Consider the following 22,446-nt stretch of genomic DNA (forward strand, 5'->3'; position numbering starts at 1 on the left):
ATAAAGCAGTTTCATTCTTTGGGTCAGTACGATTACAGCGATACCTCATTTATATCATTTTTTTATGTTTTGGCGCTTTTATATGATAAAAACTGTTTTATATAAAAAATAATTACTTTTGCATCGCTTTATTCTAAGGACTAACTTTTTTATTTTTTTGCTATATGGTAGCTCGTTTTTTTGTGGGACAAGATGATGTTTTCAGTGGTAACATGGCTATTTATATCCGTATTTTTGATCGCGCGTTATTCCACTTTTTGTTTGGCAGTATGATAATAAAGCATTGTTTTTTGCCTTTTTATGGTATTCACTGAAGGGGTTAACTAGTGGGACAGTTTAATAGGTTGGGTCATTACGAACGCGGCAATACTAAATATGTGTACTTTTATTGTTTTTTTTATTTAGATAAAGAAATGCATTTATGGGAACAATATATTTTTTTTTCTTTATTTAGGAATTTTTTTTTTTTTTTTACACATTTGCATATATATATTTTTTTACACTATAGCATTGCCCCGGGGGGGGGACACATCACTATATAGTAATGGATCGCTGATCTGACACTTTGCACAGCACTGTGTCAGATCAGCGATCTGACAGGCAGGGCTGCAGGCTTACCAGCGCCTGCTCCGAGCAGGCGCTGGTGAGCCACCTCCCTGCAGGACCCGGAAGCAGCCCTGTGGCCATTTTGGATCCGGGGCCTGCAGGGAGAAGAAAGTAGGAGACCCTCGGAGCAACGCGAGCACATCGCGTTGCTCCGAGGGTCTCAGGGAAGCATGCAGGGAGCCCCCTCCCTGCGCGATGCTTCCCTATTCCGCCGAAACACTGCGATCATGTTTGATCGCGGTGTTCCGGGGGTTAATGTGACCGCTCCTGGCACATAGTGCCGGATGTCAGCTGCGATAGTCAGTTGACACCCGGCTGCGCTCCCCCCATGAGCACGGCCGATCGCATATGACGTACTATCTCGTCGGTGGTCATACGGGCCCACCCCACCACGACGGGATAGTACGTCATATGTCAGAAAGGGGATAAGGACAGGCGAGTTTGCTGGCCAATCAAGCACATTGATTCTGTTGTTTTTAAGGGTATGTGCACACGCTGCGGATTTTGCTGCAGATCCGCAGAGGATTTGACGCTGCGGATCCGCAGCAGTTTTCCCTAAGTTTACAGTACCATGTAAACCTATAGGAAAAAAAAACCGCTGTGCACATGCTGCGGAAAAATCAGCGCGGAAACGCAGCGGATTATTTTCCGCAGCATGTCAATTCTTTGTGCGGATTCCGCGGCGGTTTTACACCTGCACCAATAGGAAACTGCAGTTGTAAAACCGCAGTGGAATCCGCAGAAGAAACCGCTATAAAATCCGCAGTGAAAACCGCAGTGGTTTTGCACTGCGGATTTTCCAAATCCGCTGCGGAAAAATCCGCAGCAGAATCCGCAACGTGTGCACATACCCTAAACCAGGTATTGGTGCTTTTGGCAGTTTGGACAGGTGCTAACTCCTGCTGGAGAAGGAAATTTCCATCTCCCAAAAGCTTGTCGGCAGAGGGAAGCATGAAGTGCTCTAAAATTTCCTGGTAGACTGCTGCACTGACTTTGGTCTTGATGTAACACAGTGGATCTACAGCAGCAGATGACATGGCTCCCCAAACCATCATTGATTGTGGAAACTTCACACTAAACCTTGGAAATCAAGGTTCCAGAGTCTGGAGGAAGAGTGGAGAGGCCACAATCCAAGCTGCTTGACGTCTAGTGTGAAGTGTCCACAATCAGTGATGGTTTTGGGAGCCATGTCATCTGCTGGTGTAGGTCCACTGTGTTTTATCAAGACCAAAGTCAGCGCAGCCGACTACCAGGAAATTTTAGAGCACTTCATGCTTCCCTCTGCCGACAAGCTTTTTGGAGATGGAAATTTCATTCTCCAGCAGGACTTGGCACCTGTCCACACTGCCAAAAGTACCAATACCTGGTTTAAAAACAACAGTATCACTGTGCTTGATTGGTCAGCAAACTCGCCTGACCTTAACCCCATAGGGAATCTATGGGGTATTGTCAAGAGGAAGATGAGAGACACCAGACCCAACAATGTAGACGAGCTGAAGGCTGCTATCAAAGCAACCTGGGCTTCCATAACAGCTCAGCAGTGCCACAGGCTGATCGCCTCCATGCCACGCTGCATTGATGCAGTAATTGATGCAAAAAGAGCCCCAACCAAGTATTGAGTACACTTGCTGAACATACATTTCAGTAGGCCAACATTTTGCATGTTAAAATCATTTTTCCGGGCTGGTGTTATAAAGTATTCTAATTTACTGAGATAATGACTTTTGAATTTTCATTGGCTGTACGCCATAATCATCAACATTAACAGAAATAAACACTTGAAATAGATAACTCTGTTTGTATCGACTCCATCTAATATAGGAGTTTCATGTTTTGTATTGAAGAATTGGAATAAGCTTATTGATGATATTTTACTTTTGTGAGATGCGTGCGTGTGCGTATGTGTGTATGTATACATACTGTATCTTTATATATATATATATATATATATATATATCTATATATCTATACATCTATACATCTATATATATATATATATATATATATATATATATATCTATATATATCTATATAGAGATATCTATATAGAGATATATATATATATATATATATATATATATATATATATATATATATATATATATATTTAGATATATAGAGAGAGAGACAGAAAAAGGAATTCATTCAACATAAAAAGCTGATTATGTGAGATCCGGGTCATACAGAATAAGGGAGTTCGTCTAGCTTTTAAAACAGCTTATAACAGGGCGTAATTTCTGCATTGTTCAATATTTACAAAGCCAATTAGTTGCAAATTCTTGCCCGTCTAGGTTCTGAGGAATCTCCCTCAGGTTAGCCAGCACATCATCTCTGCAAAAGTACACAACTGACACACACTTTTGCATTTTTCTGTTTTGTTTATAGGGCAGGACTTCTAATTAAAAAGGTATGCAAGGCGTGTCTGTATACTGCCCCTTCAAACGAGAAAATCCAGTCAAAAGTCCATTCAGTCAATGACTGAGTTGTCAGATTTCCAGCATTACTTTATACAACTATTTCATTTAGGAAACCCTTAGTGGTTGGCGATCCCAGACTTTAATATTGTGACATAAGATATTAGAAGATCATTTTAAATGAAAATACAGGTTTAGCAAAGAATTACATTGGACCACAGTAACTAATCTGATTATGACTCTTCATGCCAATATTACAGATTTTTTTTTTATAAGGAGACATGAGAACTTAACTGGACGCATTTTTAAGAGGATACTTGTCAGAGCCCATTGACTTTTATGAAGTTATGATGTTTTATGAAGTTATTCAAAGTTCTTTTTTTTTTTTTTAATTTATGGTAATTAGAATGCTGCAGACTAAACTATTCTTGATGTTCCAAAATGCCAGACCTTAGACTGACCCATTAAAAAGAATTGGATTCACTCAGGATTGACAAGTATCCATTGTAAAATTACAAGAATGACTGAAGACAAGTGTCTAAATGGAGCCTAAATATTATATTTTTCTTGAGAAGGTTTTAAAAAAATGAAAGTTTGTCATTTACATTTATTTATTAAGAAGTCCATTAATTTATTAAAGGGAAACTCCACTAAAACACTAAAACTCACTTCAAAAATTTTAACTTTCATTGCAATCAGTGCCATGATTGTCAATCATCCCGAATGAACAGGGATGGTCCCAAGAACCAGACCATAGAGGGGCATGGTTTATCAAAGTGGGTGTATGGAGTGTGTGAGGCTTAAGTGTCTCAAATGCGGCATTCCAAATGTTGGCAAATATAGTATTGAATTACGTTCTTACTCAGTGTAGATAACATAGAACTCTTGATTCATAGTCGGGAACTTTTCCACCTCCAGAGTGGTGTCAAAGAGTAAAGCTGGCCATGGACCAGTGTTCCCTAACACCAGTGCTCAAGAGCCACCAACAGATTGTGTTTTCAGGATTTCCTTAGTATTGCACAAATGATAATTCCATCACCTGTTCCATACTAAGGAAATCCTGTAACTATAATCTGTTGGTGGCTCTTGAGGAACACTGCTGTAGACATTAGCCGTTGGTTAAACTATCTATAAAATAACTGCTGCCAAAATTATCTGGCAGCGGCTTATCTCCCCGTGAAACAAAAGGATCAGGCAATTAAATATTAAATCTCCATTTCCTTGTGTCCCCCAACATAATTTGTTGGGAGGCCCCCAACACGTTCGATGGTAAACCCATCCCACTTGAATCAGAGGGATTCGGCTTAATTTTATCGAATGATCAGCTGTTACCCATGGCTGGCAAAAGTTATCAGATGCTGCCAGAATACATCAGAATCATAGTGGCCGCAGCCGAGTAAAACAAATCCACCCCTGGATTTACAGTACCTGGCCGCGACCACTACAGAAATGATGGAGCTGCTTGTGCTCCAGCAGCATCTGAAATTTCCAACTGCCGCCATTAACAGCTGATCGGCGCAAGTGGAGATTGTCGTCTCCAGACCGATCAGATATTGATGGATATCCTAAAGATAGGCCATCAATAATAAAGTTGTGGCCAACCTCTTGGAGCAAATTCCTGTTATACAGGCTTAACCAGACTGTTTGGTGGCATGGGCACTTACTATGCATGGAGGTGGGGGGACCTTCCTTTTCTAATAGGGGAAAGAACAATTAGGTATGTTGAATTTCAATTCCCAAATCTTTTATTCCCTTGGAGTAAAGTCACCGTCAGGGGTGTGTGGCAGAGGCTTATTGTCCTTTACCAACTAGGAGAAGAAGCACATTTGGCTAAAACGAGAGTATGGATGGGTCAGGAGAAAAAGCTGTTGGTAGACAGGAACCTAAGATATATGGTCACCTTTACCCACATTAGATTTGCTTTGGGTAAAAAGCAAGGGTAGCATTATGACAGGGGTTTAGTTTAAGGGTTGGGGATATACCTTCAATGTTCTGAAGTTGTTTTTTTTCTAACCATAATTATATTTCTATTGTAGATCAAAACAAAAAAACAACAATAGACTGAATTTTCCAATATTATACATTTCTAAAAATATTCCGCCTTAAATTTATGCAACCAGTAACAATGCCTCACAGACAGGATGTACTGTGGGTAATGTCAAATAATTTTTTACCTATTAATTTGCAAACGTTTGGATGGTCAAATTCCTTCATAAAAGCAGCTTCTCTCAAGAATTCTTCAATATCACTGGAGCAGAAAATTTCCGCTGGCAGGAAAAAGGGAGAATGTTATAAGAGGCAAATTGCGGAGGAACAGTCTCTGAAATTAGCATCCAGAAGGCTCATTATAACTGCGCTGGAACTGAATCTGTGCTTGTCTATTGGAATCACTTCTAACAAGGTTCTTGTGATGTAGAAGCCAGCAATTCTTTACAGACCTCACTTAAAGTCCAGTACATAATGACCTTCCCTCTTCTGCTGCTCAGTACTATGCCTGCAGCAGTATAGACGATATATTATTTCCCTATTAAGCAAATATTATAGGTTTCCGCCAAACTGCAAGGCCATGTAATGTAAATATGCCAACACATTCATTATGGCGGTATAAATAGCCAATTTTGTCATACATTCTGTATTGCTGGTGTGTAGATGGGAACAAATCTGGGGAAAGTTGCTTTGGAGACAGGCAAATTTGCAATTGTTTTGCTTTATTACCCACATACAAGACATTGGAGGATGACGTGCCCCAATTGAGAGCTGTATTTTACCCCCGATTGCCTTACACAGGGAAAATACTTCAGCAATAGGAAAGTCAACAAAGCACATTTTACTGCATTTGCCTCATTTTTACTGTTTGGATGATATATTTAATATTAGTTTGACTTAAAAGGGTTGTCCAGGACTTTAACATTAATGGCCTATGCTTAGCTCATAAATGTCTGATCGGAGGGGGTGCAACACCCGCCACCCCTACAGATCAGCTGTTGACGGTGGCTAGAACTGCTCAGTTGTGGAACTGCACACCATAGTTCCAAAGACGGAATAGTGGCCGCGGCTGGGTACTGCACATGCACCCCCTATTAATTTGAATCGGGGGACAGATGTGCAGTACCCGGTCATGGCCACTATTCTGCAGACAGAGCTGTGTTGTGCAGCTAACTGAGCAGTTCTGACCACCACCACCATGGGGAACAGCTGATCGGTGGGTGTGCCGGGTGTCGCACTGCCACCGACCAGACATTGATGACCTATCCTAAGGATATTAAAGTCAACCGCTTTAAAATCAACTCAAGTCGCTGTATCTGCTTTGCAACCCATGCATGACTTTTATTCTTTTCATGGTCATCTTAATCCGCATAATGGGTATTGCCATCTAATAATGTCCTAGCACATCAACAGGAAAGAATGAAGAGATCGAGGTCTATTTGGCCTTTTCCTGCACGGCTCTTGTCTCAGCCACACACTCTTGAGAAGTTAATGAGGCTTTGCTGATCCCGCACAGTGGATAGCAGGGAGCGCCGCTTTTCAGCCCACTTTTCTCTATCACGTATGGGGCCACTAGGTGGTGCAGTAGAGGTCTTCTCCTTCCGCTTTCTAGGAAAACTGCTACATTTCTCCCTTTACAAAACTGATTCTTGACCTAATTGCCTTGTATGCCCACGTGCACATAGAGTTTTTAGATGGGTTTTTGGAGCAAAAACTTAGTGGAAACTATTCAAATCCTCAACAACTTTTGAGTTTATGCTCAGTGTCCGCTCCGCACACTAAACAAAAAGACTCTGTGGCCTACAGTCCACATAATTTAATGAAGTACAAACCTTCTTAATTGCAATAGCATTTAAGATGTTAAGCAGAAAATATAAAGAAAAACAAGCATTACTCATCTATCATTAAAAGGGTTTTCTGGGCTTATCCTTAGGGTAGTTCATCAATATCAGATTGTTGAGGTTCCGACATACAGCACCTCCATTGATCAACTGTTATCCAATCCATCGTGGCAAGATGTAAGCAGTGAATAGGGCCGAACAGCTGTCCTCCATTCATTGCTGCACAGCTGAGTGGTGGAGGGCAAGGCCCGATCTGATATGGATGACCTAACATAAGGTTAGGTCATCAATATGTGTATGTTAACAGAAAATAAATGAGAATGTCATTATACTCACTTTTAAGCATCTTCACGGCAACCTTCTGCAACGAGCCATCTTCTGTCTTCAACTGAGCTTCCCGGACAGAACCAAATTCTCCTAATGGGTTACAAGTTTTCAAGCAGAAAAACAATTAAAAATGGGGTAAGCACTGCAAAATCTACATAAGTTTATGAACATGACAGGTTCCTGATTGAGACAGTTTTGCACCCCATCAGTAATAATGTCCTATTGCATTACAGCAAATTTCCCTCCTTACCTTTTCCGAGTGTACGTCCTAAAGTAAACTGCTGCTGCTGAATGAGGACATCAGTAAGCTTGGACTTCAGCTCATCACTAATGCCGATACTATCCACTATAGACAGAAGAAAAAAAAAAAAAAAGTTTATGGACTCATTTACGAAATTAGTAAGACTAACCTTCAAGGCAAAACACAGTATCGTTTCTTCAAAGATTTACGTTAGTTGTTAATCACAATATGATAGCTTAAAGGAGTTGTCCCTGGCTTATTTATTTATAACCTATATCTAAGACAGGTAATCAATATGAAGTCGGTGGGATTATTGGTGTAGCTAGAGTCCGATGGACCCCGATGTGAAATTTGGGCCTCCGCATGTTGGTCACATGTATGGGCATCTGTACCGTTCTAAAATCTATAAAGACACACGTCTTTGCACCCGCTTCATTATGTAGTAATATCACCGATCCTGTACTAATGCCCCCATCCTGGGCCCCTTCCAGGTATACAGCTCAGTCCATCCTGAGCTCCTTCCAGGTAAATATATGCCCCATCCCGGTATATATGCCCCCCATCGCGGTATACAAGTTAGCCATCCTGGTATAAACAGTATGTTCCCACATCCTGGTATATATAACCCCATTCTTTGTATATACACTGCTCAAAAAAATAAAGGGAACACTTAAACAACAGAATATAACTCCAAGCAAAATCAAACTTCTGCAAAATCAAACTGTTCACTTAGGAAGCAACACTGTTTGACAATCAATTTCACATGCAGTTGTGCAAATGGAATAGACAACAGATGGAAATTATTGGCAATTATCAAGACATATTCAATAAAGGAGTGGTTCTGCAGGTGGGGACCACAGACCACATCTCAGTACCAATGCTTTCTGGCTGATATTTTGGTCACTTTTGAATGTTGGTGGTGCTTTCACACTTGTGGTAGCATGAGACGGACTCTACAACCCACACAAGTGGCTCAGGCAGTGCAGCTCATCCAGGATAGCCCATCCATGCGAGCTGAAGCATGAAAGTTTGCTGTGTCTGTCAGTGTAGTGTCCAGAGGCTGGAGGCGCTACCAGGAGACAGGCCAGTACATCAGGAGATGTGTACGGGGCAGTAGGAGGTCAATAACCCAGCAGCAGGACTGCTACCTCAGCCTTTGTGCAAGGAGGAACAGGAGGAGCACAGCCAGAGCCCTGCAAAATGACCTCCAGCAGGCCCCAAGTGTGCATGTGTCTGCACAAATGGCTAGAAAACGACTATGAAGATGGTCTGAGTGCCCAACATCCACAGATGGGGGTAGTGCTCACAGCCCAACACTGTGCAGGACGCTTCGCATTTGCCACAGAACACCAGGATTGGCAAATTTGCCACTGGCACCCTGTGCTCTTCACAGATGAAAGCAGGTTCACACTGAGCACATGCGACAGACGTGACAAAGTCTGGAGACGCCGTGGAGAGTGATCTGCAACATCCTTCAGCATGAACGGTTTGACAGTGGGTCAGTAATGGTGTGGGGTGGCCTTTCTTTGGAGGGCCGCACAGCTCTCTATGTGCTCGCCAGAGGTAGCCTGACTGCTATTAGGTACCGAGATGAGATCCTCAGACCCCTTGTGAGACCATATGCTGGTGCGGTTGGCCCTGAATTCCTCCTAATGCAGGACAATGCCAGACCTCATGTGGCTGGAGTGTGTCAGCAGTTCCTGCAAGGTGAAGGCATTGAAGCTATGGACTGGCCCGCCCGTTCCCCGGACCTGAATCCGATTGAACACATCTGGAACATCGTGTCTCGTACCATCCACCAACGTCACGTTGCACCACAGACTGTCCAGGATTTGGCAGATGCTTTAGTCCAGGACTGGGAGGAGATCCATCAGGAGACCATCCGCCACCTCATCAGGAGCATGCCCAGGCATTGTAGGGAGGTCATACAGGCACGTGGAGGCCACACACACTACTGAGCATCATTTCCTTATCTTGAGGCATTTCCACTGAAGTTGAATCAGCCTGTAACTTCATTTTCCACTTTGATTTTGAGCATCATTCCAACTCCAGACCTCCGTGGGATATTAGTTGTGATTTACGTTGATCATTTTTAGGTTTTATTGTTCTCAACACATTCCACTATGTAATGAATAAAGATTTACAACTGGAATATTTCATTCAGTGATATCTTGGATGTGGGATTTTAGTGTTCCCTTTATTTTTTTGAGCAGTGTATGTCAGTCCATGCTGATATATATGTCCCTCATTCTGATATATATGTCCCCAATCCTGTGCCTCTCACTGAAATATATGTCCCTAACACTGATATACTTGTCTCCAATCCTGGGCCTCTTCCTGGTATACAAGTTCCCCATCCTGGTATATACAGTGTGGAAAAAAATTATTTAGTCAGCCACCAATTGTGCATGTTCTCCCATTTAAAAAGATGAGAAAAGCATGTAATTGACAACATAGGTAGACCACAACTATGTGAGTCAAAATGAGAAAACAAATCCAGAAAAACACCTTGTCTGATTTTGCAAGATTTATTTTGCAAATTATGGGGGAAAATAAGTATTTGGTCACCTAAAAACATGTAAGATTTCTGGCTCTCACAGACCTGTAACTTCTTCTTTAAGAGGCTCCTCTGTCCTCTACTCATTACCTGTAGTAATAGCACCTGTTTGAACTTATCAGTATAAAAGACACCTGTCCACAACCTCAAACAGTCACACTCCAAACTCCACTATGGTGAAGATCAAAGAGCTGTCGAAGGACACCAGAAACAAAATTGTAGCCCTGCAGCAAGCTGGGAATAATAATCTTAATAATAATCTTTATTTTTATATAGCGCTAACATATTCCGAAGCGCTTTACAGTTTGCTCACATTATCATCGCTATCCCCGATGGGGCTCACAATCTAAATTCCTTATCAGTATGTTTTTGGAATGTGGGAGGAAACCCGAGTACCTGGAAGAAATCCACGCAAACACAGGGAGAACATACAAACTCCTTGCAGATGTTGTCCTTGGTGGGATTTGAACCCAGGACCCCAGCGCTGCAAGGCTGCAGTGCTGCCGATGGGAAGACGGAGTCTGCAATAGGCAAGCAGCTTGGTGTGATGAAATCAACTGTGGGATCAATAATAAGAAAATGGAAGACATACAAGACCCACTGATAATCTCCCTCAATCTGGGGCTCCATGCAAAATCTCACCCCGTGGGGTCAAAATGATCAGAAGAATGGTGAGCAAAAATCCCGAAACCACACAGAAAGACCTAGTGAATGACCTGCATAGAGCTGAGACCACCATAACAAAGGCTACCACTAGTAACACACTACGCCGCCAGGGACTCAGATCCTGCAGTGCCAGACGTGTCCCTCTGCTTAAGCCAGTACATGTCCGGCCCTGTCTGAAGTTTGCTAGAGAGCGTTTGGATTATCCAGAAGAGTATTGGGAGAATGTTATATGGTCTGATGAAACCAAAGTAGAACTGTTTGGTAGAAACAAAACTCGTTTTGTTTCGAGGAGACAAAATGCTGAGTTGCATCCAAAGAACACCATACCTACTGTGAAGCATGGGGGTGACATCATCATGCTTTGGGGCTGTTTCTCTGCAAAAGGGACCAGGACAACTGATCCGTGTACATGAAAGAATGAATGGGGCTATGTATCGTGAGATTTTGAGTGCAAACCTCCTTCCATCAGCAAGTGCATTGAAGATGAAACATGGATGGATCTTTCAGCATGATAATGATCCCAAGCACACTGCCAGGGCAACAAAGGAGTGGCTTCATAAGAAGCATATGAAGGTCCTGGAGTGGCCTAGCCAGTCTCCAGATCTCAACCCCATACAAAACCTTTGGGGGGAGTTGAAAGTCTGTGTTGCCCAGCGACAGGCCCAAAACATCACTGTTCTAGAGGAGATCTGCATGGAAGAATGGGCCAACATATCACAACAGTGTGCTAACCTTGTGAAGGCTTACAGAAAATGTTTGACCTCTGTCATTGCCAATAAAGGATATATAACAAAATATTGAGATGAACTTTTGCTATTGAACAAATATGGTACTTATTTTCCACCATAATTTGCAAAATAAATCTTGCAAAATCAGACAAGGTGATTTTCTGGATTTGTTTTCTCATTTTGACTCTCATAGTTGTGGTCTACCTATGATGTCAATTACAGGCCTCTCTCATCTTTTTGAGTGGGAGAACTTGCACAATTGGTGGCTGACTAAATACTTTTATCCCCACTGTATGTCGTCAATCCTGGGCCCCTTCCTGATATGTATGTCCTCCATCCTTGGTCCCTTTGTTGGTATATATAGGTTCCCGTTCTGCCTCTGTATAGAAAAAAAAAAAAATTCTACTCACCTTCCTGCAGTCCCTCGATGTGCGGCGTCCTCTTCTGTAGCAGATGCAGAGGGTGGCAGCTGACTTTGGTGTGCTTGCTTTGGCGATGCATGGTGTCACTGTCATGAGACGCCAATGCCTGGCATGCTGAAGTCAGGTGCTGGCCTCTGATTAGCCGGTGGCATGTACTGTAGTACATGGAGCTGAAGACTCTCTACGCTGAAGGAGGCGCTGGCTTCGGCGGCCCCCCTCCTGCATGGGCCTAGGTAGGATCACAACCTCTGTGACTGCAATCGTTACACCCATTGGTGTGAGTCTGAAACCTAGCACGTTAAGGCTGGGTTCACATTGCGTTCAGTGACTCCGTTAAACGGACTATGTTACACCACGGCATAACGCGGTGTAACGTAGTCCGGTAACGCCGCCATTGAATGCAATGTCGGACTCATCGCTAGCGCACGCCCACAATGTGCATGCACTAGCGATGTGCTGTCATTGAGTGACGGACCCGAGACGCGGGCTGCAGCGTTTCCGGGTCCGTCACTGCTAGTGCAGATGGAGCTAGCAGATGCTCCATCTGCGGTAGCACGATGGAACGTCGGCACTTGCGTTAACAGCAGCCCTTTAGCGTATGTGCTGAACGGGCTGCTATTAACGCAGTGTGAACCCAGCCTAACTAACTCATCAACTGTAAACGGTGTATGGACATGAAGCAGCTCGGCTCAATACACGGTACTTGGGTACTGCAGCTCATCTCCAATTGAAGTTATTGGAAGCTACACGGCATCCAGTGCTGAAAACAGCTAATTGGTTGGAATCCCGGTTGTGAGAAATTAACTGACCATTAACATTGTGGTGAAGACCTGTATTTTCATTGCAAGCATTTTAGGCTATAAGTAAATAATAGCGTAGATGTAGAGATGATATGCGGACCACCGAAACATGTACTATGACTTACATGTAGCCTCCAAGACCTCTGTTCCTCTCCTGTTGAAAGATCTGGCCGCAGTAAACTGTATGACTGGACCACCCCGACCAAGCATAGAACCAAATAAGTGTCTATAAAAAATGTTAATAAAACGGAAAGTTGAATTTCCAATATTGGTTAGAAAAACGATAATGTCAAAACCAGACATTTTTAAGCAAGTAATAAAGACTAGTCAGCAAAAAAAAAAAGTTAAAAAAACTGAGAATAAAGACAGACATAAAACATATATTATATGTCTTCTTGTCATGTTGTTACCCCCTTTTCATTTAAATGGAAACTGTTCTTTTAACAAATTTTTCACAAACCAAAACTACAGGCAAATAGAAAAAACTTAGTAACAGATCTTATCAGAGAGTTCTGCTTCTTTCTCCACTTATGAGCCTCTCCTTCCCCTCCCCCCTCATTACCAAATTCATCATCCATTGTGAAAAAAAACAGCTCTACCAAGTCTTGTTCAAGACACACTGCAAGCTCTGTGAGGTGTCAAGTTCCTATTATACTCTATGGAGAGGAGGAGTGAAGAGCTTTGTAAGAAATCAAGCTGAGGGAGACACGGAAAGATTGCGCTGAGCTTTGTAACAATTCTTTTACAACACCCTAGATCTGGATTCACATCTACACAGTTCAGGACTGTACAAGGGCTCGTACTCACATGCGAGAAACTCGGATGAGTCTCGCATGTCAATACTCGACACTGCACCCGGCACTCAGGAGCGGAGCATGCGGCCGCATAGCAATATATGCGCTGAACGCTCTGCTCCTGAGTGCCGGCGGTCGTGCCGGGTATTGACGTGCGAGACTCACGCGAGTTTCTCGCATGTGAGCATGAGCCCTAATATCCTCCATGCTGCTACTGCTATTTTTCGCTGCATGATAACTAAGGAAAGAAGTGTAGGAATTCTTCTGTGTATGGGAAAGATTGTAGAATCTAGTCTCCACCATCCAGCTCAGCATTCTCATCCTCCAGCTCAGCCTCAACTGTAAATTAAGAGATAGGGCCTGCAAAGGTGAATACTGGTGGAAATGCAGGAGACACACCTGTTTAATTACTGGTTATCCTGCATATACAGTCATGGCCAAAAGTATTGACACCCCAGCAATTCTGTCAGATAATACTCAGTTTCTTCCTGAAAATGATTGCAAACACAAATTCTTTGGTATTATTCTCTTCATTTAATTTGTCTTAAATGAAAAACACAAAAGAGAATGAAGCAAAAAGCAAAACATTGATCATTTCACACAAAACTCCAAAAATGGGCCAGACAAAAGTATTGGCACCCTCAGCCTAATACTTGGTTGCACAACCTTTAGCCAAAATAACTGCGACCAACCGCTTCCCGTAACCATCAATGAGTTTCTTACAATGCTCTGCTGGAATTTTAGACCATTCTTCTTTGGCAAACTGCTCCAGGTCCCTGATATTTGAAGGGTGCCTTCTCCAAACTGCCATTTTTAGATCTCTACACAGATGTTCTATGGGATTCAGGTCTGGACTCATTGCTGGCCACCTTAGAAGTCTCCAGTGCTTTCTCTCAAACCATTTTCTAGTGCTTTTTGAAGTGTGTTTTGGGTCATTGTCCTGCTGGAAGACCCATGACCTCTGAGGGAGACCCAGCTCTCACACTGGGCCCTACATTATGCTGCAAAATTTGTTGGTAGTCTTCAGACTTCATAATGCCATGCACACGGTCAAGCAGTCCAGTGCCAGAGGCAGCAAAGCAACCCCAAAACATCAGGGAACCTCCACCATGTTTGACTGTAGGGACCGTGTTCTTTTCTTTGAATGCCTCTTTTTTTCTCATGTAAACTCCATGTTGATGCCTTTGCCCAAAAAGCTCTACTTTTGTCTCTTTTGTCTCATCTGACCAGAGAAAATTCTTCCAAAACGTTTTAGGCTTTTTCAGGTAAGTTTTGGCAAACTCCCGCCTGGCTTTTTTATGTCTCGGGGTAAGAAGTGGGGTCTTCCTGGGTCTCCTACCACACAGTCCCTTTTCATTCAGACGCCGATAAATAGTACGGGTTTACACTGTTGTACCCTCGGACTGCAGGGCAGCTTGAACTTGTTTGGATGTTAGTCGAGGTTCTTTATCCAACATCCGCACAATCTTGCATTGAAATCTCTTGTCAATTTTTCTTTTTCGTCCACATCTAGGGAGGTTAGCCACAGTGCCATGGGCTTTAAACTTCTTGATGACACTGCGCAGAGTAGACACATGAACATTCAGGTCTTTGGAGATGGACTTGTAGCCTTGAGATTGCTCATGCTTCCTCACAATTTGGTTTCTCAAGTCCTCAGACAGTTCTTTGGTCTTCTTTCTTTTCTCCATGCTCAATGTGGTACACACAAGGACACAGGACAGAGGTTGAGTCAACTTTAATCCATGTCAACTGGCTGCAAGTGTGATTTAGTTATTGCTAACACCTGTTAGGTGCCACAGGTAAGTTACAGGTGCTGATAATTACACAAATTAGAGAAGCATCACATAATTTTTCAAACAGTGCCAATACTTTTGTCCACCCCCTTTTTTATGTTTGGTGTGGAATTGTATCCAATTTGGCTTTAGAACAATTATTTTTGTGTTTTTTCATTTAAGACAAATTAAATGAAGATAATAATAGCAAAGAATTTGCAATCATTTTCAGGAAGAAACTGAGTATTATCTGACAGAATTGCAGGGGTGACAATACTTTTGGCCATGACTGTATATGCCACTGCTGACTATTTTAATATATGCAGTTATATACAATAAGGGGTGTGTGTGCGTGTGTGTGTGCGCGCGCGCGCGTGTGTGTGTGTGCATGTGTATATATATATGAATAAAAAAGGAAAACAGCACAGAAAAATTGAAAAAAGTGGGCTTTCCTTCCTAAAAATCAGTTATGCTACATAATCTAATGCTTAGTTTTAACATAATTGGGCGTTTTCTTACCCGAATCTTGTTTCTTTTCTTCTTTTTCGCAAAAATATTAAGGTCATAGCCACAACTGTCACCAAGGCAGTAAGGATACCCAAAACCAGGGGGACCCAGGACATTCTGGCATGTGGACGTCTCTGCCGGCCTAAGTGGTATAGAAAAATGTTGCATATTATCATGACGACTTGTCAAATTTAAAAATATTTAGAATTGAGAGTCCTCACAGCTAACTGAAAAGATGGTAAATTGCAAGTTTTCGAGACTACTCCAGTCTCTTCATCAGGCATAGACTAAATCAAATTCATTAGAATCACATATTTATACATAACACAGCAGAAAGATAATGCAATGGATAAGACAGGTGAAGTGAAGCAGAGCTATCATTATGGGAGAGTGATAAACAGCCGTGTCCATAAATATTGGAACAGTTCATAGATAAGGATTGTGAATGTTTTATTGTCCTCTGATTGGGGTCTGGTTCTGTGTTGTGATGCCCCCACAAAGTCTGAAGAGCAAATTCCTTAATTGATGTAGAAAGACATAAATCCATGTAAACACATTCATTCCTGCACTGAGGGGGCACAAGATCAAAGAAGTGAATCCTATCCTGTCCGTTCTAATTCCAGGATGGTCCAATAAACTGGAGACTGATTCTTGATATTGGGTCGTGTTCTTTTCTTGTGCACAAAAATGGATAAATATCCATAGCGTTCATTCTGTATGATTACCTGACATATTTATTGCAGATTTCAAAGGTGATCATCAGCTTATACTCCCAGACTCTTCTGTCTCTCTGAAATTTGAAGTTACCCTTTAATACAAGTAATCTCATGTCCATTAGGCTCTGATCAGGGAGACAAAAATGTTTTGCCACAGGTAGACCCATTCTTTTTTCTCTTATTGTGTGGCGGTGAGAATTCATTCTTGTTCTAGGCTTTTGCCCTGTCTCCCCTACATACAGACCCCCAGTTGGATATTTAGTACAAATAATTAGGTACACCACATTAGAAGTGTCGCAGCTGAAAGTACCTGGTATCTTGTAGTCCTGATGTGAGTTGGGGATCTTTATCTTGTCCGTGGTCATTATAAATGGACAGGTTTTACATTTTTTCTGGTTGTAAGGAAAGGTACCTGCAGCTGTTGGAGAGGACAGGGAGCTCTTGACAATGATGCTTCTTAGATTTTGGGGGCTGTCTAAAACACAGTAGTGGGGGTTCTGGAAAAATGAATTGTAAGCGGGCATATTTTTGTAGTAAAGTTTGTAGTTTCCGTTCAGTTCCCCTTAGCACCTCCAAATTTGGATTGTAGGTGACTACGACTGTGTTCTCTGTAAGTGTTTTCCTCAAAGTTTCAAATTCCCCTTGGGCTTTACTCTTTATGCTGTAGCAGACATGAAGAAGGCGGTTCCTTAGTCTCTCGGAAGACGTGTCACAAAGGGTTTCTGCATAATGTGTATTGTAGGTATGAAGAATTGGGTTTGTAATCCAGAGTCCTTTGGGAATTAGATTCTCCCTTTTGCATGTAGATAAGAAAGAAATGTCGCTGTCCATTTCTGCACGTTTCTTCAGAAGTGGCTTTAGTTCCATAAAGATGCGGTACATTCTGGTATCCTCCATTTTGATACAGGAAAGATATATATCTTGGTACCGTGTTAGCCAGCAGATAGAAAAATATTTAGAATGGAGAGTCCTCAGTGGTTGATACCTTTTAATGGCTAACTGAAAAGATGGTAACAAATTGCAAGCTTTCGAGACTACTCAGGTCCCTTCATCAGGCATAGACTAATAGAAATTCTGAAGAATCACATATTTATGCACAACACAGCACAGAGTAGTCTCGAAAGCTTGCAATTTGTTACCATCTTTTCAGTTGGCCATTAAAAGGTATCAACCATTGAGGACTCACAATTGTAAATATTTTTGTATCTACTGGCTAACACGGTTCCAAGATATATATCTTCCCTTGTCAAATTTAACACATTTATTTTCTCATTTAATGATTGTTTGTACACTAGTCTAACATGACACCTTAGTTTCTAAAAGCGGTTTCACAAATGTCATTAAAAATGTCTTGGTCTCTTTTGCATATAGTCATCCCCTACCTTGTCCTGCTACATATATCATGTCCGTTGAGAAGGATGTTTATAGCTTAGGCTCTGTTCACATATCCAGTTGTCATCCATTTATAACCGATACAGTATTTTAAAAAAAAAAAATTGATCTGTTAAAAGTGGAGCAGAAACAGATAGAAAATGTAAATCAAAGTTAATGTTTTATTGGGTCCCACTTTAGAAAAAAATTGGATCTGTTTAAAATGGAAACTGGTTTATCATTTGCATCCAGTTTTTGTTCTGTTTTTAACTTATCCATTTTTACTAAAGGTGTCTCTGAACACAGTTTCCTGGGCATGTGCAGTGCAAAAAAACATCACTTAGCAGATGATTCTCTGTTGTGTCCCCTTTCCCATGGACTTCACTGTTCAAAAAAAAAAAAAAAAAGATCCAGTTGCTATCCTTTTTTTTTTTTCTGGTGAACAAAAAAAAAGGTTTTTTTTTAATCCAGATAAAAAGGGACAGATGGAAAGGAAGAAAACATAGTATGACACTTAAAGGGATTAGGGATCAGCTGACGCCGCACAGTCTGAAGAAGGCGGAGGGAGATGAGTGAGAGGCGAAGATATGCACTGCGCATGCCCATGAATCGCAGCCCTGCAGTGTGAATAAATCAGAAAACACTGCGGGGCGGGATCTCGGGCAGCGCGGCCGCACAGGCGCAGTCATCCTGACATCAAATGATATCATTAGACGGGCAGCGCTAACTGCGCATGCCCAAGGGATAACATAACAGCGCTGGTTCCGGGACAGATTCAAACAACGCTGAGGAGGCGGTGCCCGGCGCCAAGGGGTATGAATGACGGCTGTGCTGCGTCCAATTAGGAAGGAAAGTCCCGCCACACTGGCGATTTCACGGTATGAGGGGACACATTTTATAAGCGTTTATTTCAGCGTGTGCAAGGAGCATAACTAAAAGAGCCACCTTGTCAGAATGCAGTATTAGTGCTGCACAAGGTGGCTTTTTTTTAGTTACAAACGCCTGGGGGGGGAGGAAGGTTCCCTTTAAAATGAATGGGTCCCGTACTAAAACATTTTATTTCTGCAGTTGTACAATAACAAATTATATTGTGGTACTGTGTTAGCCAGAAAAATCGATGTGAATACTTTTCTGCCCAATGACGACAAAAGTATTCTGGGAGTGATACCTTTATTGGCTAACCAGAAAATAATATGTTTGCAAGCTTTCAGAGCACAGTGGCTCCTTCTTCAGGCAAGATTACAAATTACATATAATTTGTAATCTTGCCTGAAGAAGGAGCCACTGTGCTATGAAAGCTTGCAAACATATTATTTTCTGGTTAGCCAATAAAGGTATCACTCTCAGAATACTTTTGTCGTCATTGGGCAGAAAAGAATTTCTGCATTTATGATCCAAAATTAATCCAAAAATGGAAGTATCTACTGCACATGGGAACAGAGCCTAAAACGAAGGTCAACGTTTGAAATCTGCTAGATGGATTATTCCTAAGGCACAAGTGTTCTTAGGCAGCGCAGAGACCCTGTAAATTTGGATTGTAAGAGAGACAGGTAGCTAAACCTATACAAAAGTTGGACAACAATCTAATGTGAATAGTGGTCTTCATGACTCGGAGACAGGAGAGAACATATCATAGTGCACCGGCACAGGGGCCCAAGAGGTAAGAGGGCCACTACCACCTCCAAAGCAGGTGGAATTGTGCACTATGATGAGCTATTGGACTGCAAAGGGCCCACATGGTCTTGCACAGGGGCCTCTTCTGTGTGTGTCTTCCCCTGCTCAGAGACAAAGGTCGGGCAGTTTGGAGAAAGATAGACAAGTGGTTGGGCAGTAAAATTCAATCTCCCTATTTAAAACAGATGAGTGCCCATTCATGTTTGTGCAGTGCTGGATCAAACCCAGTGGATGGTTGACCTCGTTGACTTGGGATATAGCCTATATATATTCATCTGGGTTCCTGAAGCTTCTACTCATAAATGTTCTATCATGATGTAGGCCACTTACCTCCCCTCCGTCCCCACTCCCATTTTGGCTAATCACACAGTTGCCTTTCCCAATCAAATAGATGCCCATCCTCTACTACTTGTGAATTCTCCAATATACCCAAAACCTCATTTAATTGCCTCTTGTTGTAATGCTCACATTGGAGCTCCTTTGATGTAGCTGGCCTCCAAACTCATCCATCTGGGACTGCACGCCAATTCTAAATTTCTTTTCATATTAAATCAATATTTTTCATCCATTGGCGTGGCTCCCAAAATATGGGAAGCCCATAGGCCGGAGCCTACTTTGCCTAATTGGTATTCCATCACTGTGTGTGGGATTCGAAACCGATAGCTGACTGCTGAACGAGCGAGTGTTAAGGTACCTTCACACTAAACGATATCGCTAGCGATCCGTGACGTTGCAGCGTCCTGACTAGCGATATCGTTTAGTTTGACACGCAGCAGCGATCAGGATCCTGCTGTGATATCGCTGGTCGTTGAACAAAGTTCAGAACTTTATTTGGTCGTCAGACCGGCGTGTATCGTCGTGTTTGACACCAAAAGCAACGATACCAGCGATGTTTTACACTGGTAACCAGGGTAAACATCGGGTTACTAAGCGCAGGGCCGCGCTTAGTAACCCGATGTTTACCCTGGTTACCAGTGTAAAATGTAAAAAAAACAAACAGTACATACTCACCTTCGCGTCCCCTGGCGTCCGCTTCCCACACTGACTGAGCGCCGTAAAGTGAAAGAGAAAGTACAGCACAGCGATGACGTCACCGCTCTGCTGTTAGGGCCGGCGCTCAGTCAGTGCAGGAAGCGGACGCCGGGGGACGCGAATGTAAGTATGTACTGTTTGGTTTTTTTACATTTTACGCTGGTAACCAGGGTAAACATCGGGTTACTAAGCGCGGCCCTGCGCTTAGCAACCCGATGTTTACCCTGGTTACCCGGGGGCCTCGGCATCGTTGGTCGCTGGAGAGCGGTCTGTGTGACAGCTCTCCAGCGACGCTGCAGCGATCGGCATCGTTGTCGCTATCGCTGCAGCGTCGCTTAATGTGAAGGTACCTTTAGTCTGACAATTACTGGCTTTGTATGGCCAGCTCTAGACAATGATCTATTACAAAGAGCTATTTTCTAGTTCTCTCTCTGGCTACTGAAATTAAGTGATCTATAATCAGGATGAATGGATGAATGTTAGGCCAGCGATATATTACGGATACTAAATGAGTTGACGTATATACACATTAGTCTTTTGTGCATTTGTACTGCTGACATCAGAGGCTGTAGGCATTTTACTTTCTGAAGTAATCCGAAGAGTATGAGCAAGAGACAAGATGATGTATTGCGGGGGAAAAATGCAAAAGAATTTGGGAAAAGTGAATATATGCACAAAAGTGTTTGAAGACGTCTTAGAAGGCTGCACAGAGATGAATGTGGCACAGGAATAAGTTGCCCACTCAAAATTTTACATAATCACTGTGAACATTCCACAAATAGAAGCTGCAGGTGCCTATAGGAGTTTAATGTTGTGAGCAAACGCAGATAACAAATGGCAGCTAAAATAGGCACAAAGGAAGTAAAAAAAAAAGAAAGCCCAGCAGCCTGCCAACTAGTTATTTTTGGAAAATTCAGTTTATACAGTCGTCCAAATTAAATGAGTTCTAGCTGTTCAGAATGGACTTAAAAGGGAAAAAAACAAACAAATCGCAACTCATTTGTCATAAGATTAAAAATAATGAAACCATTAGCAGCTGACTGAGCCAAGTCGCACTAATGCAAGTTGTGAGGGCGATTACGGAAAATAACGGGGTTACCCATTGCTGTTGTAGATGGATTACTGCAAACTGGAACAGTTTAAACTAAACTAAAAAATAGCTTTTCTTTTTCTTTAATTTATTTTATTTTTTTAAATAATTAAAAAAAAAACAAGGAAACCAATGTAAACTGTTTTGGCACATATATAAAATATAGTATTTTGCCAGATTATGAGCATGTACCATTGTAATTAATGACGTATAATGTCTTGCGGTGCTTGGGCTCGGTTATTATGAATGAGTAAGTGTTAAGATTTTCTAGTTGGGGGGTTTACTAGGGATTCGATACTGCACCTTTGGATAGATCAGCTCTATCAGACCAGTGGGGGTTTGACAACCTGGCACCTCCAACGATCAGTGGTTTTCATACTTCATCCTTATTCTGCCCCACTTCACTGCAGAATAGAATATCAAACAGGAAGGAATATGTAGCTATATCCCCTATATTAAAAAGCCTAAAAACAAGACTTTTTGGAGAGACCTTGAGGACCAAGATGGAGAACCCAAACTTAGACTTGGGATTATTTACCAGCTTCTTCTATGGAGGCCACAAGAACAAAGTCACTCCAAGGTCCACACCCAGCAGAATTTGCCATACAGACCCTCACAGTTAGGTCTTTGTGAGGATCCCAAAAAGTCAAGTTGACGTGATTTCCCTGAACGGCCATCTCTCCCTGTAAATGGAAAAAGAAACAAACAATCAACTTCTGAGAAAAAAAAACCCATTGAACCATCAAACGATAGACATAGGATCCAGCTAATAAGGAAATTGCATCCAAATAAAAAAAAATTATGACATAGAAAGTCAAATTAGTTTGACTATATTTACACATGGCAGTACTGTTGTAGGAAATATAAAGATAATTTTTTTCATAAATGTAAATGAGAGTGTT

At 42.1% G+C, this 22,446-nt stretch overlaps 1 protein-coding gene across 1 annotated transcript in view; it reads right to left on the bottom strand.

The window, feature by feature from the left end:
- The window catches only part of TYRO3 (TYRO3 protein tyrosine kinase), a 217,561-nt gene that overhangs the window by 48,537 nt on the left and 146,578 nt on the right, over positions 1-22,446 (bottom strand). The window contains exons 9-14 of the mRNA XM_077264230.1: positions 22,083-22,227; positions 15,674-15,803; positions 12,714-12,814; positions 7,425-7,520; positions 7,184-7,264; positions 5,195-5,287 (exon numbers count right to left, since the gene is read on the bottom strand). Of these exons, the coding sequence (XP_077120345.1) occupies positions 5,195-5,287; positions 7,184-7,264; positions 7,425-7,520; positions 12,714-12,814; positions 15,674-15,803; positions 22,083-22,227 (646 nt within the window). The remainder of the gene's footprint in view (positions 1-5,194; positions 5,288-7,183; positions 7,265-7,424; positions 7,521-12,713; positions 12,815-15,673; positions 15,804-22,082; positions 22,228-22,446) is intronic.

Source organism: Ranitomeya variabilis, chromosome 1 (assembly GCF_051348905.1).
Source record: "Ranitomeya variabilis isolate aRanVar5 chromosome 1, aRanVar5.hap1, whole genome shotgun sequence".
NCBI lineage: Eukaryota > Metazoa > Chordata > Amphibia > Anura > Dendrobatidae > Ranitomeya > Ranitomeya variabilis.